This window comes from Anolis carolinensis, unplaced genomic scaffold (genome assembly GCF_035594765.1).
Source record: "Anolis carolinensis isolate JA03-04 unplaced genomic scaffold, rAnoCar3.1.pri scaffold_11, whole genome shotgun sequence".
Taxonomy (NCBI): domain Eukaryota; kingdom Metazoa; phylum Chordata; class Lepidosauria; order Squamata; family Dactyloidae; genus Anolis; species Anolis carolinensis.
The window spans coordinates 5,939,841-5,959,517 of record NW_026943822.1 but is presented as its reverse complement, the minus strand read 5'-3'; the positions used below and the strand labels follow the sequence as shown (position 1 = coordinate 5,959,517).

The 19,677-nt window shown below is 43.4% G+C and overlaps 1 protein-coding gene across 2 annotated transcripts in view; it reads right to left on the bottom strand.

The window, feature by feature from the left end:
* acan (aggrecan) overlaps positions 1 to 19,677 on the bottom strand; it is a 116,408-nt gene that overhangs the window by 54,758 nt on the left and 41,973 nt on the right. For both annotated transcript variants that reach the window (XM_062963026.1, XM_062963027.1), the window contains exons 2-5: positions 12,962 to 13,038; positions 9,037 to 9,420; positions 4,977 to 5,151; positions 2,874 to 3,001 (exon numbers count right to left, since the gene is read on the bottom strand). In XM_062963026.1, coding sequence (XP_062819096.1) covers positions 2,874 to 3,001; positions 4,977 to 5,151; positions 9,037 to 9,420; positions 12,962 to 13,031 — 757 coding nt within the window. In that variant the 5' untranslated portion in view covers positions 13,032 to 13,038. The remainder of the gene's footprint in view (positions 1 to 2,873; positions 3,002 to 4,976; positions 5,152 to 9,036; positions 9,421 to 12,961; positions 13,039 to 19,677) is intronic.

Genomic DNA, 19,677 nt, shown 5'->3' with positions numbered 1-19,677 from the left:
GGACTGTGTGATGTATTTTCAGATGATTCCAGTCGCGTGGCCTTTTGCAGTTGACAGATCATAATTTTGTCAATGTCTATTGTTTCCAATTGCCGGCTGAGATCTTTTGTAATGGCACCCAGTGTGCCCATCACCACTGGGACCACCTGCACTGGTTTCTGCCAGATTCTTTGCAGTTCAATCTTGAGGTCCTGATAGCGGCTGAGTTTTTCCTGTTGTTTTTCGTCTATGCGACTGTCACCTGGGATGGCGACATCAACGATCCAAACCTTTTTCTTTTCCACAACTGTGATGTCTGGTGTGTTGTGTTCCAGAACGTTGTCAGTCTGGATTCGGAAGTCCCACAGTATCTTTGCGTGCTCATTTTCCAATACTTTTGCAGGTTTGTGATCCCACCAGTTCTTTGCTGCTGGGAGGTGGTACTTGAGGCATAAGTTCCAATGAATCATTTGGCCACATAGTTGTGCCTCTGTTTGTAGTCTGTCTGTGCGATTTTCTTACAGCAGCTGAGGATATGATCAATGGTTGTCGGTTTCCTTGCACAGTCTGCATTTTGGGTTATTATTATTATTATTATTATTATTATTATTATTATTATCATCATCATCTTTATTTATACCCCACCTTTCTTCCTGTGGTGAGATCAAGGGTCTGGAGACCAAGCCCTATGAGGAGCAGCTTAAAGAGCTGGGCATGTTTAGCCTCCAGAAAAGAAGGCTGAGAGGAGTGAAACTCTCTCTCTCTCTCTCTGCCCCAGAGGGAGTGTGGTGGCAGCTCCTTCTTGGAGGCTTTGAAACAGAGACTGGATGGCCATCTATTGGGGGTGCTTTGAATGTGATTTTCCTGCTTCTTGTCAGAATGGGGTTGGACTGGAGGACCCATGAGGTCTCTTCCAACTCAAGGATTCTAGGATGCTACAACTCAAGGCGACTAACATTTATCCACACCGAGCAGTTTAAAAAGAGCAATATAAAGTTTAAAAACAATTAAATAATAACAGTGTGGTAAGAACAGAATTAAAATACACAAATACACTAAAATGGCCTTTGAAATTATCTATCTGTCTGTCTATCTATCTATCTATCTATCTATCTATCTATCTATCTATCTATCTATCTATCTATCATCTCTCTCTCTCTCTCTCTGAACTGCTTTTTACCTTTTTTTAAAAATCTTTATTTTCAACCATGTTCTGCTTGTGTATCTTTTGTGACTGATGTGGGATCATGTCAATGCACATAAGCTTTATCATTCTTTCTAATTCAATGAATCTCACATTCTTTGATGATTCATGGGGGAGAAGGACCAAAGCTGGTAAAGAAGGACATTTGAAAGCTGAACTGAAATTTCTCAGAATGCCATTTTCCTAGAATGCTTTCTCCAGCTCCCACTCAACCTTTGGTAACTACGTACAGTTTGGCCTTCAAACTGATGGTTTCTGATAGATTGTTTATATGAGGGTTGAATGAAAAGTAATGCCTCCACCTTCGTTACTTGGGTTTGGATGGGGATATTTAACTATCACTATTCTCGTTTCCACATAATCACCAGACAATTGGATACATTTCTGTTAACGATGAAAAAACTTTCTGAAGCCATCATGGAAAAAATCGACACTGTTTCCGCAACCATCGTGCACTGATCTTCCGATAGACAAGCAAAGCAATAATGTGACCCACATGTTTTTATGAAATGCCTATTATGCTTGAAATTTCTCTCTCAGTGATACGACGATTGTCCTGAATCAATCTGTCAATCTTTTGCTTGTGAAACTCGGTGGTTGCTGTCACAGGACGTCCAACTCTTTGTTTGTCACACAAGTCAGATGTTCCCACCTCAACATCTTTAAACTTACTTGCTCAACGATGCACAGGACTCACATCAATACAATCACCATAAACAACTTGCATTCTCTGATGAATCTCCTTTGGGGAGACACCTTCTCCTGTCAAGAATTCAATGTTGCTTAAGTTGCATTGACCAACCGTCTGTGCAGGTTCCATACTTCGCACTTTAACAACACAACCGTTCAATGCTAAGGCTTCCCACCAAATGGAACTGTAGAGGAAAGTCTATTGAACAAGCCAGTACCAGGACTGCCATCTGTTGAGGAGTTATGAAGGTGGAGGCATTACTTTTCATTCAACCCTTGTACATTATCTTAACTTGGGCCATACATGGCTGTGATGGCCCTGTGGAAGTACAGTAGGGGTTTGCAGTGGTTACATTGGGGAGGGGCAACTGTGGGCCAGGCTGTGGCGCAGCTGGCTAGTGACTAGCTGCAATAAATCACTACTGACCGAAAGGTCATGAGTTCAAAGCCCGGGTCGGGTTAAGCCCCCGACCATTAAATAGCCCGGTTTGCTGTTGACCTATGCAGCCCCGAAAGACTTGCATCTGTCAAGTAGGGAGATTTAGGTACGCTTTATGCGGGAGGCTAATTTAACTAATTTACAACACCATAAAAAACTGCCAGCAAAACACGAGGAAAGGAATGAGGAAGTACAGCCACTAGTGGACAGTGAAGCAACAGCTCCCCCTGTGGCTGGAATCGTGAAGCTGGAAAAATGTTAAATGCCTCTGTGTCTGTCTATACTGTATGTTGTTTGTCTGTTGACATTGAATGTTTGCCATATAAGTGTTCATTGTAATCCACCCTGAGTCCCCTTCGGGGTGAGAAAGAAGGGTGGAATATAAATACTGTAAATGAATAAATAAATAAATAAACTGTGGCCCTGAAGGTCTGTTTGGATGGCAAACCTTCTTGTCCTTCATGATTCACCAGGCTGGCGAGGGTTGATGGGCGTGGATGACAAATGCCTGGAAAGCCACAGAAGTCCACCTGGTACTAAATAAGAGAACAAAGACTTTACCTTCCATTTCATCAGCATAACAATACACATCATAGGTCTCGTCTGTTTCTCGAACGCCATATGTTCTCACTCCAGGAAATTCATCCTTGTCACCATAACAACCTTCACGCGGATGGTGCATTGGGTACCTGATACAACAAGGAGAGAGATTGACTTTGGAGGGGCGGGCAGGCTAGGGAGAGATACTGTGCAATTCTGGAATGAAAGGAGGACCTTCAAGAAGAAAGGACATTATTGTATCTAAGCAGAAATGGGATCTGCAGCATTGTCTGCACAAACAAGACACAGAGGATACGCAGGCAGTCGCCAAGTTATGACCACGAATGGCCCTGTAGGTTTGTTCTTAAAGTGAATGTGTATGTAAGTAAAAAAAAAAGTTAAGGTAAAGATTCCCCTGACATTAAGTCTTAAGGGTTGGTGCTCATCTCCATTTCTAAACCAAGAAGCCGGCATTGTCCGTAGACACCCCCAAGGTCATGTGGCTGGCATGACTGCATGGAGCGATGTTACCTTCCCGCCGGAGCGGTACCTATTGATCTACTCACATTGGTATGTTTTCGAACTGCTAGGTTGGCAGAAGCTGAGGCTAACAGCGGGCGCTCAAGCCGCTCCCGGGATTTGAACCTGGGACCTTTCGGTCTGCAAGTTCAGCAGCTCGGCGTTTTAACGCACTTCGCCACTGGGTTAGTGTGTGTGTGTGTAGCAAAAGGTAAAAGTTTCCTCTTAATATTAAGTCTAGCCGTATCTGACTGTGAGGGTTGGTGCTCATCTCCATTTCTAAGCCAAAAAGCCGGCATTATCCAAAGGCACCTCCAAGGTCTTGTGGCCACTGGCATGACTGCATGGAGCGCCATTACTTTCCCACTGGAGCAGTACCTATTGGTCTACTCACATTTGCATGTTTTCAAACTGCTAGGTTGGCAGAAGCTGGGGCTAACAGCTGCAAGTTCAGCAGCTCGGCTGAACCTATACGCGAAGTACGCAAATGCGGAAGGCGCCAATCCCTGGGGGCGCTATTGAGGCGCCCAGTTCAGTGCCCAGAGAGAGAGAGGGGGGGGAGCAAACAGCAATCCGCGCTCTCTTCGGGTTGGATTCGAACCTGGCAGCCTTCGGGTCAGCAACCCAACCTTCAAGTTACAAGGCTTTAACCCACTGCACCACCGGGGTCTCCTGCGCTTTCAAACTGCTAGGTTGGGTTTGCCGAAGCTAGGGCTAACAACAGGAGCTCACCCTGCCCCCCCTCTCCGATTCACACCGCCAACTTTCCGGTCAACAAGTTCTGGAGCTTAGCGGTTTAACCCTCTGCATCACCACATTTTTAAAGTGTAACTCCAACCATACACACACACACATACAAAAACTTTAGATAGCACAGGGAAGGTTTGACATTCCTGTGGTGTGTTTTTTGCTGTTGGTACCCCTGTTCTAAAAATGTCACCTCACTATCTGTCCCTTGTGGCACAGTGTGTTAAAGCGCTGAGGGTCCCAGGTTCAAATCCAGGGAGCGGAATGAGCACCTGCTGTTAGCCCCAGCTCCTGCCAACCTAGCAGTTCGAAAACATGCAAATGTGAGTAGATCAATAGATACCGCTCCAGCGGGAAGGTAACGGTGCTCCATGCAGTCATGCCGGCCACATGACCTTGGAGGTGTCTATGGACAACGCCGGCTGTTCGGCTTAGAAATGGAGATGAGCACCAACCCCCAGAGTCGGTCACGACTGGACTTAACGTCAGGGGAAAACCTTTTCCTTTTACTATCTGTTCCGGTTTTTTGGAAATTTTTGAAAAATTTGGCTTATTGTGGAAACAAAGATCAATGAGAAAGCTTCAGTGGAGACCCTTTTTCCCCATGATAATAATTCTTCCAGGACTGGATTTCCTTTCTGGGGGCAGATTTCTCTCACTCCCAGGTGTCTCACCCCCGTTCCTAACTAGAAGTCATTTGTAAGTCCGATATTGTTTGTAACTTGGGGACTGCTTGTAAACTCTCCTCAAGACTTGCCAGAACCCCTGCCCATTATGCAGCCCACTTGAGTATAGCTTGTCCTTATTGTAATCATAAACTACTCAATTATATTTTTGTCTCCAGAAACACTTGCTTACCTGACGGTCTGGTCAGACAGCCAACCAGCGTCACATTGGTCAAAGCCATCATCATAGGCAGCCTGCAGCTGTTCGGGGGTTGCAATGACCGCACTGTTCTGGATACATGCCTGCTTGGCCTTCTCAAAGTCCAACGTGTATCGGGTGGAGATGGCTCGATAATGGAATACGATTCCTGGAGGGGGAGGAAACGTTCACCAGCACACGTCAGTGGAACTAGAACCAAGTTTTCTATACAGGTAATGTTATGGTTGAGCCTTCGGGCTCCGGTAATAGAAGAAGGGGTCATAAGACTCCTCGAGAGTCAGACTCTTTCGAGGAGCGTGAAAGAAAATGGCTCCGGGATTTGTTTACAGACCCGACAGATGAGGACTCATTTGAGGGTTTTTCTGAGGGTTTGGAGGAAGAGATGGCCAGCTCGGAGGAGGACAACATGGAATGGACTCGTGTGAGGGAGGATTTGGTTGTTGGGGAAACAGGCAATGAAAGCATGGGAGGTGATTGGCGGGTTGCAGGATCAGACCCATGGACTGGATGGAGGGATGGAGCTGGGGATGCTGTGGGGCGTAGTCAAAGGTGCTTAAGCTCTGATGAGGATGATGATGTTGGGGCGCCTGGAATTGGGATGGCAGCTGACAGCGATGATGAGCTTGAACTGGGATAAAATGGGGTTTGGGACCAATGTCTAATTGCGTTGGGCAAGGTAATCTGGACGGACGCTTGGGCTTTTGTTGGGGAACTTCCTGAAGACGGGTGTGATTCGTTACTGGATACGTAAGTTTACCAAGGACACTGGGCATCGACGGCGGGAGGAACTGTGCGGGGTTTTTCTCTGTGCAACTTGTGTTTAATCTCGATAGCTTGGACCTCCGTCGTCTTTTTGACGGGCAATATCTACTCGCACTGGATTGACGCTGGACTGACTGACTTCGATTCCGGATTATCCCTTCTGCTGGCTATCGGTGAGACCTTTGGATTTCTAGACGACTACGCTTGGCTATTGACCTCTGGACCGGATTGGGACCCTGCTGACTGCCGTTAACTTGACTGCTGTGCCTGGACCTGGATATCGTTGGCCGCTGAACCTTAAACTGAATCCTGACTACGACCACGCTTTTCGTTCGCTGCAAGAAGGAATAAACAAGCCTGGTTTATTCTCCTGCTGTTTCTGAGTAGCAGAGAGGAATCTGCTACCAGTCTGTTGTTTACATTCTGACTCCTGTTGATCCTCTTTTGTTTGCATTGTTTGCCAGGCTGAAGTAAGCACTTTTGATTTAATCCGGATTATACTTCTGTTTAATCCGGTTTATCCCTTTGAATCGTTTAAGCTCAAACTGAGTTGTTTTTGTTACTTATCACACTGAAGTCAAGTGTTTGCCCTGTTCTTTGTCACCTACGGGCGTTTTTAGTTCTGTAACCTCAATAAACTGAGTTTTGTTTTACTCGCTGGCGTTCTGTCTATGACAGGTAACATAGAAGTCTATGTATAGGTATGAAAGCTGGACAGTGAAGGAAACCAATATAAAGAAGACCAACTCGTTTGAAGACATGTTGCTCTCAAAGGATTCCACAGATGCTGAAGATGTGAAATGAATGGGTTTTGTGCTTAAATTTACACGAAAGTGAAGATGATTGATCGAATAAAAGATCTTCTATCTTTTATCTGATACCAACTCCACAATCATGTATAAGGTCTCTCTCTTTACCTTGGCAGCAAATAAAATCAGAGCAAGACTGGTTGCGGACATTGCAGTCGACTGCGCCGGGGATGCTTTGATCTAGTTCAGGGGTCCCCAAACTGAGGCTCCAAGGTCATTTACCTGGCCCCCGGCCTCAGTTTTATAATATAATATTTTTATATCAGTTTTAATAATATAATATATTGTATATACATATAATATTGATAATAATCTTATGTTATACAATATAATAATATTAATTATATGTTATATATTACATATTATATAATAGTATAGTGGTATAGTTCAATAGAGTAATATATAATGCTAATATTGTGTTATGCTAATAATATAATATATTTTATGTATTGTATGTACATACAGCTGCTCCGACTCCCCTTCGGGGTGAGAAGGGTGGGATATAAATGTAGTAAATAAATAATTAATTTTAGACTTAGTCTCGGCCAAAGTCTGACATGACTTGAAGGCACACAACAACAACAACAACAATCCTAATTAACTTGACTATCTCATTGGCCAGTAGCAGGCCCACACTTTCTGATGAAATCCTAATAGGTTTATGTTTAAAATTGTTTTCATTTTTAAGTATTGTATTGTTCTTTCGTTGTTGTTGTTGTTGCACTACAAATAAGACATGTGCAGTATGCATAGGAATTTGTTTGTATTTTTTTTCAAATGATAATTCGGCCCCTCAACAGTCTGAAGGATTGTGGACCGGCCCTCTGCTTTAAAAGTTTGGGGACCCCTGATCTAGTTTTTAACATGACTGATATTTTATACTGGCTTTTTACCGGTTATATTTTGAAAGCTCTTTTATACTCCATGCATCCTGCTTTTAACTGTGGAATTTTACAGTGTTTCTATAGATGCTTGGTTGATATTGTTACTTATGTTTTTTAAATGACTGATCTTATATATTGGCATTTTACCTGTAATTGTGCAGTTCCCAGCACATGTTGCACTTGCGCTGCACCTCACAATGTATATTCTGCATGCTCTGTTTTATCCTGCTTGCATCCTACTTTTAACTATTGGATTTTATAGTTTTGTATAGATGTTTGTTTGATGTTGTTTCTGTAAATGCATATGACCATTGGTCAGAGCATTAATAAATTGATTGATTGATTGATTGAATAATAGTTGGATCTATCAAGTAGGAAATTTAGGTACCACTTATGTGGGGAGGCTAATTTAACTAATTTACGACACCATAAAAATCATCCAGCAGCATTAGAATGAGGAAGTATCCAAGGACTTGGCGTCACAGTGGATGATGAAGCAGCTGCTCCCTCTGTGGCCGGAATGGAGCATATCCTCAGGAAGCTGGAGAAGGTTAAATTGCTTCTGTGTCTCTCTCTTTGTCTCTGTCTGTATGTTCATATGGCATTGAATGTTTGGCATGTATGTGTATATTGTGATCCTCCCTGAAGATAAGACTGTCCAACTCTGATCAAATCATTACTCTCATCTTCTTCGATGTAAATGTGCTTATGTATCCTTTTAATAATAATAGAGTAAAATAATACATGTAATAATAATAATAAATACAGGAAAATAATACAAGTAATAATAAATAGAGTAAAATAATAAATGCAATAATAATAATAAGATCAGAGTGAAATAATAAATGTATTATTATTAATAATAGAAATAGAGTAAAATAAATGTAATAATAGCAACAATAATATAGAAAAATAAGAAATGTAATAATACCAATAATAATAATAAAAATAGAGTAAAATAAATGTAATAGTAGCAACAATAATAGAGAAAAATAATAAATGTACCATATATTCTCGAGTATAAGCTGACCCAAATATAAGCCAACCAGGACCCTCACCCGAGTATAAGCCGAGGGGGGCTTTTTCAGTCTTTAAAAAAGGGCTGAAAAACTAGGCTCATTTATTTATTTATTGACAGTATTTATATTCTGCCCTTCTCACCCCGAAGGGACTCAGGGTGGATCACATTGTATATACATATGAGGCAAACATTCAATGCCATATACACATAGAACAAACACAGAGACAGACACAGAGGCAATTTAACCTTCTCCTGAGGGGATGTTCGATTTCGGCCACAGGGGGAGCAGCTGCTTCATCATCCACTCTGACGGCACTTCCTCATTCCAGTGGTGGCTGGATGATTTTTATGGAGTCGTAAATTAGTTAAATTAGCCTCCCCACTTTAGAAGTGGTACCTTAATTTCCTACTTGATAGATGCAACTATCTTTCAGGTTGCTAGGTCAGCAACGAGCAGGGGCTATTTTTTATTTTTAATTGTCGGGTGCTCACCCCGCCACGGGCTGGCTTCGAACTCATGACCTCTTGTCCAGAGTGATTTATTGCAGCTGGCTTACCTTTGACTTTAACCTCCACTGTGTCCTGGCTGTCCTCAATGCCATGGATCACTTCACAGCGGTAGATCCCGGTATCGTTGGACCGAAGCGTCTTGATTTCCAGGGTGGCATCCGTGGGTATGGCGGGGTAGTTGGGCAAAGAAACCACCTCCTTGTACGCAGTGTTGATTCTCACGTGCCCGTCCATGGCCACCAACAAGACCACATCTTTGCCCTCGGACAACTTGCTCCACTTGATTCTCGGGGACAGAGGAGGAGTAAACGGGGAGGTGGTGACGTGCTCCAGTGTGTCAATGTAGTAACAGGGAATGGTCAGAGTTTTCCCAAGCGGGACGCGCAAGGGGGAACGTAAGGGTATGCTCACACTCAATGTGGCACCGTGATCTGGGGGGGGGGGGGGGAAGAGAGAGATCAATAGCATGTGTGAGTGACAGGCCTTGAAGCAATGAATTGAACAAAGCAATTAGGCATAACTGGGGGCACAGCTACCAGTTCCTGGAAAGTCTAAAATACTAGGTAAAGGTAAAGGTTTCCCCTGACGTTAAGTCCAGTCGTGACTGACTCTGGGGGTTGGTGCTCATCTCCATTTCTAAGCCGAAGAGCCGGCGTTGTCCGTAGACACCTCCAACGTCATGTGGCCATTGGCATGACTGCATGGAGCGCCATTACCTTCCGGAGCGGTACCTATTTATCTACTCACATTTGCATGTTTTCAAACTGCTAGGTTGGAAGGAGCTGGGGATAATGGCAGGCACTCATTCCACTCCCGGGATTTGAACCTGGGACCTTTCGGTCTGCAAGTTCAACAGCTCAGTGCTTTAACACACTGCGCCACCACCAGGGCCTCTAAAATACTAGGAAGTGTCATATGAATGCCATTTAGTGGTCCAGTTAGAAAGATCTAGACCAGTGATTCTCAAAGTATGCGCTACCGCCCCCTGGTGGGCGCTGCAGTGATCCAGGAGGGTGGTGATGGCACCTATTAGGACACAGGGGAGGGTCCAGAGGAGGGGTGGGGCCTCTTCCCAAGTGCCAGAGACAGGGCTGAACACTATTAGGACACAGGGGGCAGAGCTAGAAGACCGAGCGTGGCTTCTTCCCAAGAGCCTGAGACAGGGCTGAGCCTCTATACCTCTCCTGAGAGGCCTTTTAGGACTAAAGGGCGGGGCTAGGGGCGGGGGCGGGGCCTCCTTCCAAGAGCCCAAGACAGGGCTGAGCCTTTATACCTCTCCTGAGCGGCCTTTTAGGACTAAAGGGCGGGGCTAGGGGCGGGGGCAGGGCCTCCTTCCAAGAGCCCAAGACAGGGCTGAGCCTTTTTACCTCCCCTGAGAGGCCTTTTAGGACTAAAGGGCGGGGCTAGGGGCGGGGGCGGGGCCTCTTCCTAAGAGCCCAAGACAGGGCTGAGCCTCTATATCTCTCCTGAGCGGCCTTTTAGGATTAAAGGGCGGGGTTAGGGAAGGGGGCGGGGCCTCTTCCTAAGAGCCCAAGACAGGGCTGAGCCTCTATATCTCTCCTGAGCAGCCTTTTAGGATTAAAGGGCGGGGTTAGGGAAGGGGGCGGGGCCTCCTTCCAAGAGCTCGAGACAAGACTGAGCCTCTATGCCTCTCCTGAGGCGCTTATTGCAACACAGAGGGCGGAGCTAGAGAAGGGGGCGGGGCCTCCTTCCAAGAGCCTGAGACAGGGCTGAGCCTCTATACCTCTCCTGAGGCGCTTATTGGGACACAGAGGGTGGAGCTAGGGAAGGGGGCGGGGCCTCTTTCCAAGAGCGCGAGACAGGGCTGAGCCTCTGTATACCTCCTCTGAGATGCTTATTTGAAGATGGGGGCAGGGTATAGAGGTTCAGCACCATCAAGCACTTGGGAAGAGGCCCCTCCCCCTCCTCTAGCCCCGCCCCCTGTGTCCTAGCAGGCACCGCAGGACAGGGATAGAAGCTCAGCCCTGCCTCAGAGCTCGTAACTCCGCCCATCCCAGTCCTGGCCGCCCATTTATGGCCCCGCCCACCTCCCGCTCCCAGCCCTGCCTCTTGGACTAGGGGAGAGGCTCAGCCCCGCCCTCTTGAGCAGGAGCCACGCCCACCCCTCTAAGCCACGCCCCCTTTTCAGGGGCGCAGAGTCATATTTTTTCTGGAAAGGGGGCGGCAGGCCAAATAAGTTTGGGAATCACTGATCTTTAGACTCTGGACTTCATGGTTCTCCAGGCTATCCAATTTTACTATCTATGATGTACAAAAATGTTCCAAAGAATTGTTGGAAATATTGGAAGCTTTTTCCATATGTGGTGGACATGTAGCAAGGCCAAAAGTTACTGGGTTAAGATTCATGAAGAAATTCAAAATATTTTCCAAAGGAAATTTCCTAAAAAACCAGAATACTATTTGTTAGGTTTAACAGATAAGGACTTTATAATGTTGCAAAATGAGGACATTTTATTCACTTATATGACGTCAGCAGCCAAGAAATGCCAGACGCGGATCAATGGAGAATTAAATTGATGGCCATCAAGGACATGGACAAATTGACTAAAAAGAACTCAGGTAACCCTATAAAACAAACAACCTGGGATCAGGTAGAAAAGTATTTTAGAAGAAGACGAAACAAATAACTACTGGGAGAGGTATAGTAATATAACAATATACCCAATTGAGGGAGAATCTGTAGAATTAGAAAAGAATCAAACCGCAAAGGACTGCAAGGAAGTCAATACTATTTTTTTTCCTTTTAGTCACCATTTTTTTCTCTCTATTACTTCTATTTTTCACTATTTTTTATTGTTTTTCTTTTTATATATACAGTACAGTCTCACTTATCCAAGCCTCGCTTATCCAAGGTTCTGGATTATCCAAGCCATTTTTGTAGTCAATGTTTTCAATATATCATGATATTTTGGTGCTGAATTCGTAAATACAGTAATTACAACATAACATTACTGCATATCGAATTACTTTTTCTGTCAAATTTGTTGTATAACATGATGTTTTGGGCTTAATTTGTAAAATCATAACCTAATTTGATGTTTAATAGGCTTTTCCTTAATCCCTCCTTATTATCCAAGATATTCGCTTATCCAAGCTTCTGCCGGCCCGTTTATGTTGGAGAGCTTGGATAAGTGAGACTCTACTGTATATATATTTTCCCTTCTCTTTTTTTATAGTTCTCTCTCCTCCCTTCTTCACAACTTTTCTTTTTTTTTCTTTTTTTCTTCACTTTCCATTCAATAATTGTTCTCACTCTTTTGATGTATTCTATTTCTATATATGTTAACTAGCTGTGCCCGGCCACGTGTTGCTGTGGCGAAGTATGGTGGTATGGGAAATAAAGTATTGAGGAATTGGTGGTAGTTAAGGTAAAGGGTAAAGGTTTTACCTTAAATTAAGTCCATTATAAATGGGTTATATAGCTGTGTGGAAGGGCCTTGAGTCTACACTGCCATATAATCCAGTTAAAATCAGATAATCTGTATTTTATAGGTAGTGTGGAAGAGGCCTAAGTGAGGCCTAACTCTGCCTGTCCCCTGGGCTGAGTGGGTTGCTAGGAGACCAAGTGGGCAGAGCTTAGCCTTCTAACTGGCAGCAATTGGATAAAAATAATTCTTCCTCTTCCTCTAATTATGACTTTATTTTTCTTTTCTTTTTGTTGTATGAACGTAGAGGCATGGATGAGGGGTTGAGCTGCCAAGTTGAGTGTTTCTGGGATGTGTAGTTTTGTTGTTTTGTCTTTGGCCAAAATTTCATTACCCTTTTATATATATAGATAAAAATTAATTTTTTTAACATGGCAATGGATATGGTAATCTAATCCTGAGACATGATAGGGTCCCTCCTGTTCCTTCTATGAATATTGTGGTGGCCTGGCTCCAAATCCTGTCCCAATGGCACCATTCTACCCAATGCTTCATTTGTTTAAGGTGAGCTTCTGAGAATACATACCTAAAACTTCCACAGAGCTGGCTGCAGTGATGACTTGCAAACACACAAAGGCTAGTAGTAAAGTGGTCATGCTTTTCCTGAAATATACAAAGGGAAAAAGCTGTTAGTAGGCAGATATTATCCTTTGTATGTGTGTACGAACGTGCCTTTGCATGCAGTGGCTCTGCAGAAGGTGATCTTCCAAGACCTCCAATGGGTGGATGTGTTTGGCACGGACACTTACACTTACCTGTTGAGTGAAGATCAACTAATGGACCTGTATATGTAGTTATAGATATAGAGTAGCAGCTGGAGGCTTCCTCATCACCAGCGCAATGAACCCATTCTGGATTTTAGCTTGGAAATGAATGGAGCTTGCTGATCTCTAGCCTCCGAACAAGTTCAGCACCTTGGATAGCTGCTTTCAATTTCAGATAGAAACCTGTAGCCGATTCCATTGATATGGAAGTCACCACTGTAGCACTGACCCTGTAGATCAGGGGTCCTCAAACTTTTTAAGTGGAGGGCCGGTTCACAGTCCCTCAGACTGTTGGGGGGCCGGACTATGATGAAATAGTCCAAAATTAGGATTGTTGTTGTGTGCCGTCAAGTCATTTCACACTTACGTCAACCCTAAGTCTAAAGTTTAGGACAGAGGCCAGGTCAATGACCTTGTAGGGCCTTAGTTTGGGGACCCCTGATCTAGGCAATCTCATAAGACCATAGGTAAGCAAAGAGACCTCCAAAGACCATCTAGATGGTCTCATAGGACCATAGGTAAGGAAAGGGACCCTCAAAGGCCATCTAGATGGTCTCATAAGACCATAGGTAAGGAAAGGGACCCTCAAAGGCCATCTAGATGATCTCATAAGGCCATCAGAAAACCATAGATAAGGAAAGGGACCCCCAAAGGCCATCTAGACAATCTAATGAGATCATAGGTAAGGAAAGGGCCCCCCAAAGGTCATCTAGACAATCTAATGCGATCATAGGTAAGGAAAGGGGCCCCCAAAGGCCATCTAGACAATCTAATGAGATCATAGGTAAGGAAAGGGGCCCCCAAAGGCCATCTAGACAATCTAATGAGATCATAGGTAAGGAAAGGGGCCCCCAAAGGCCATCTAGACAATCTAATGAGATCATAGTTAAGGAAAGGGGCCCCCAAAGGCCATCTAGACAATATAATGAGATCATAGGTAAGGAAAGGGGCCCCCAAAGGCCATCTAGACAATCTAATGAGATCATAGGTAAGGAAAGGGGCCCCCAAAGGTCATCTAGACAATCTAATGCGATCATAGGTAAGGAAAGGGGCCCCCAAAGGCCATCTAGACAATCTAATGAGATCATAGGTAAGGAAAGGGGCCCCCAAAGGCCATCTAGACAATCTAATGAGATCATAGGTAAGGAAAGGGCCCCCCAAAGGCCATCTAGACAATCTAATGAGATCATAGTTAAGGAAAGGGGCCCCCAAAGGCCATCTAGACAATATAATGAGATCATAGGTAAGGAAAGGGGCCCCCAAAGGCCATCTAGACAATCTAATGAGATCATAGGTAAGGAAAGGGGCCCCCAAAGGTCATCTAGACAATCTAATGCGATCATAGGTAAGGAAAGGGGCCCCCAAAGGCCATCTAGACAATCTAATGAGATCATAGGTAAGGAAAGGGGCCCCCAAAGGCCATCTAGACAATCTAATGAGATCATAGGTAAGGAAAGGGCCCCCCAAAGGTCATCTAGACAATCTAATGCGATCATAGGTAAGGAAAGGGGCCCCCAAAGGCCATCTAGACAATCTAATGAGATCATAGGTAAGGAAAGGGGCCCCCAAAGGCCATCTAGACAATCTAATGAGATCATAGGTAAGGAAAGGGGCCCCCAAAGGCCATCTAGACAATCTAATGCGATCATAGTTAAGGAAAGGGGCCCCCAAAGGCCATCTAGACAATATAATGAGATCATAGTTAAGGAAAGGGGCCCCCAAAGGCCATCTAGACAATCTAATGAGATCATAGGTAAGGAAAGGGGCCCCCAAAGGCCATCTAGACAATCTAATGAGATCATAGGTAAGGAAAGGGGCCCCCAAAGGCCATCTAGACAATCTAATGAGATCATAGTTAAGGAAAGGGGCCCCCAAAGGCCATCTAGACAATATAATGAGATCATAGGTAAGGAAAGGGGCCCCCAAAGGCCATCTAGACAATCTAATGAGATCATAGGTAAGGAAAGGGCCCCCCAAAGGTCATCTAGACAATCTAATGAGATCATAGGTAAGGAAAGGGGCCCCCAAAGGCCATCTAGACAATATAATGAGATCATAGGTAAGGAAAGGGGCCCCCAAAGGCCATCTAGACAATAATGAGATCATAGGTAAGGAAAGGTGCCCCCAAAGGTCATCTAGACAATATAATGAGATCATAGGTAAGGAAAGGGGCCCCCAAAGGCCATCTAGACAATATAATGAGATCATAGGTAAGGAAAGGTGCCCCCAAAGGTCATCTAGACAATATAATGAGATCATAGGTAAGGAAAGGAGCCCCCAAAGGCCATCTAGATAATCTAATGAGATCATAGGTAAGGAAAGGGGCCCCTAAAGGTCATCTAGACAATTTCATAAAACCATAGGTAAGGAAAGGGACCCTCAAAGGCCATCTAGATGGTCTCATAGGACTATAGGTAACAAAAGTGAGCTCCAAAAGCCATCTAGATGGTCTCATAAGGCCATAACTAAGTAACGAGACCTTCAAAGACCATCTAGATGATCTTATAAGGACATAAGTAAACAAAGAGACCTCCAAAGACCAGGTAGACTTAGGTCAACCCTAAGTCTAAAGTTTAGGACAGGGGCCAGGTAAATGACCTTGGAGGGCCACATCCAGCCCCCGGCCCTTAGTTTGGGGACCCCTGCTGTAGATCACCACCAGATTAAGCCAGGACTTGCCACATACCAGTACTGCCATCTGTTGAGGAATTACGAAGGTGGAGGCATTACTTTTCATTCAACCCTCATATATATCATGACATTTATTTTACTTTCATTTATGCTCAGTGCCCATCCTTTCTCCTGGCACCCAAAGGGACTTTGAATAATTTCAAGCAAAGTCAAGCTGAAAATCCCATTTGGCAAAAGTTAAAAAGCAACGAAACAAACAATTCCGTTCAAAAAGCACATGGTTACAAAACAGTTTGAACACATATCAAATAAAAAGTACAACCAAGATAAAAATCACAGCACACCATTTTCCCCAAACACCCTTCTGCAATTTGATTTAAGAATCAAAGAATCTAAGTAAAAAGATCTTTTCTTGCCAGTGGAAAGACAATAGAGAGGGGAAAACAACCTGACTGTGGAAAGAAGAGGGTCTTACAGTCAGGGAGAGAAGAAGATCACAAAGTTTTGATACAGAAAGTCCCAAGTTTAATTAACAGCACGGAAAGATCATTTTTAAAAGCAATTTAGACCATTGTAGTGTTAAGACTCTCCCAAATAATAACTTATTATGGGAGACATGAGAGAAGACTCCCCGCAGGATAGTAACACATCCGGGCATCCCCTGGGCAACGTCTCTGTAGATGGCCGATTCTTTCCATAATAATAGTAATACAGTAGAGTCTCACTTATCCAACACTCGCCTATCCAACGTTCTGGATTATCCAACGCATTTTTGTAGTCAATGTTTTCAATACATCATGATATTTTGGTGCTAAATTCATAAATAAAGTAATTCCTACATTATAGCATTACTGCGTATTGAACTACTTTTTCTGTCAAATTTGTTGTATAACATGATGTTTTGGTGCTTAATTTGTAAAATCATAACCTAATTAGATGTTTAATAGGCTTTTCCTTAATGCTTCCTTATTATCCAACATATTCGCTTCTCCAAGCTTCTGCCGGCCCATTTATGTTGGATAAGTGAGAGTCTAATGTAATAATAATCTATATATATAAAAGGGTAATGAAATTTCAGCTTAGGACAAAACAACAAAACTGCACATCCCAGAAACACTAAACCTGGCAGCACAACCCCTCATCCATGCCTCTTCGTTCATACAAAAAAAAAAAGAAAAGAAAAATAAAGTCCTAATTAGAGGGAGAAGGCTAAGCTCCGCCCACTTGGTCTCCTAGCAACCCACTCAGCCCAGGGGACAGGCTGTTAGGCCTCACTTAGGCCTCTTCCACACTGAGAAGGAAGTGAAGCAGTGTGTATTACCAAAGTCATTATTGTTACTATCATTACTAAAAGGTCGCAGGTTTGAATTGAGGGAGTGGTGAGAGCCCCCACTGTTAGCCCCAGCTTCTGCCAACCCTAAAGTTCAAAAACATGCAAATGAGAGTAGATGAATAGGTACTGCTCCGGCGGAAAGGTAACGGCGCTCCATGCAGTCATGCCAGCCACATGACCTTGGAGGAGTCTAAGGACAACATCAGCTCTTTGGCTTAGAAATGGAGATGAGCACCAACCCCCAGAGTCAGACACGACTGGACTTAATGTCAGGGGAAAACCTTTACCCTTTACTTTAACTATCACCAATTCCTCAATACTTTATTTCCAATATCACCAGACTTCGCCACAGCAACACGTGGCCGGGCACAGCTAATAATAATAATAATAATAATAATAATAATAATAATAATAATAATAATAATAATAATAATAAATTTCTTATAACCCGCCTCCATTTCCCTAAGGGACTCTCTGCAGCTTACATAAACAGAGCCCTGAGAGCAACAGTTTGATGCACAATTAAGACACAATACAAATTACAGGATTGAAAGGCATAACAAAACAATTATTTAAAACATCTTAAAATGTACATGGAACAGAAGTGACTTGCAGTATGATACAGTGAAGACAACTGCCCTTGCGCTTTGCTCCTGCTAAATATGCATGCTCAATATGCATGCCCAATTTGGAATACGTCTCACTACGTTAAAACAGTGTATGTGGCTGTTAATGAGATAAATTTGTGATAAAATTAGGTGCATCGGCTTATATTCGGGTCGGCTTATACTCGAGTATATCCGGTATATATGGTAATTCTAAATTCCTAGGCCAGACCCAATATAATTGCCAGTGTTGGTGCTTTGCTCTCTCCATGGAACGGCCCTTCACTTCCCATGGGTCCTATCTATATATATAAATGAGTGATGGCATCACGGCGACCCACAAAACAACAAAACTACAGGCCCCCCCAACCTCGGAATTTGACAACACAACCCATTATCCATGCCTCTAGGTTGATACAACAAAAAGAAAAGAAAAATAAAGTCCTACTTAGAGGGAGAGCAATAATTGTTTTTATCCAATTGCTGCCACTTAGAAGGCTAAGCTCTGCCCACTTGGTCTCCTAGCAACCCACTCAGCCCAGTATTAATAAAAGAATAAAAAATAAAATAAATACAAATAATACAATGAAAATAATTAAAAACACTAAAAAATTAATACAATAAAATACTATAACAAAATAACTAAAAATAATACAACAAAATAATAAAATATAATAAATAAAAAAGATAAGTTACAATAAAATTAATTTAAAAAAATACAAATAACGTCAAATAAAAATTCCACAACAACTTTTAACCAATACCACCACCACTTTGCCACAGCAACGCATGGCTGGGCACAGCTAGTTAAAATCTATAATTTCAGCCTCACAACGTGCCCTTGACTTAAACAGGAGTTTGACTTCTACATGCATATATATGGTAATTCCTAGCACAAGTCCAAGACCACTTGCCAATTAAAATAACAGTTAACCTCACTGAGCTCTATGGTGAATTCAATGCCACATATATGTGCTGAAGCCTCAGTAAAATGATTTGGAGAAGCCAAGTTGGTAGAAGGCTATGGTACAAAGGCTATGGGGTTGGGCTGAATCCTCTTCTTCCTCGGAATTTTGTCCTGTCAGTCCCTGGGATTTCGGTTCTGCTGTGATTTGTGTCCTCTTCCAAGAACAAATCCCTTATTGTCTCTCTTCACGAAGTTTCTGGGCGTGAGGGTTTTTCTGTTTGGAATTCAGTTTGGTTCAGGAAATAGGAGAGGAGATGGTGTTTGAGCAGGAGAAGGAACCAATTTTATATCTTTCCCAGCCACCCCTCCTTAAATAAGGCCCATGTTAGAATCCAAATACAGCAATAAATACGCTTCTGTGAGGGTGTTGTGCATGTGTTTTCTCAGCTGTAACAAAAATAAGGCATTTATTCCATCATGACCACCTTCCAAGTCATCCTAATACTAAGCTCCTTCATGCCGCTGGTGGTTTCAACCCTGTTCTTCCTCCACTTTTCCTTTTCTAAAAAATACGGCCACGATCCCTGCCACCTCAGATTATTACTTTTTTCTTTTCCACAACTGTGAGGTCTGGTGTGTTGTGTTCTAAAACTTTGTCAGTCTGGATTCGAAAGTCCCACAGTATTTTTGCATGTTCATTTTCCACTCCCTTTGCAGGTTTGTGTTCCCACCAGTTCTTTACTGCTGGGAGGTGGTACTTAGAATCATAGAATCATAGAATCATAGAATAGTAGAGTTGGAAGAGATCTCATGGTCCATCCAGTCCAACCCCCCGCTAAGAAGCAGGAAATCGCATTCAAAGCACCCCCGACAGATGGCTATCCAGCCTCTGCTTAAAAGCTTCCAAAGAAGGAGCCTCCACCACAGTCCGGGGAAGAGAGTTCCACTGTCGAACAGCCCTTCTCACAGTGAGGAAGTTCTTCCTGATGTTCAGGTGGAATC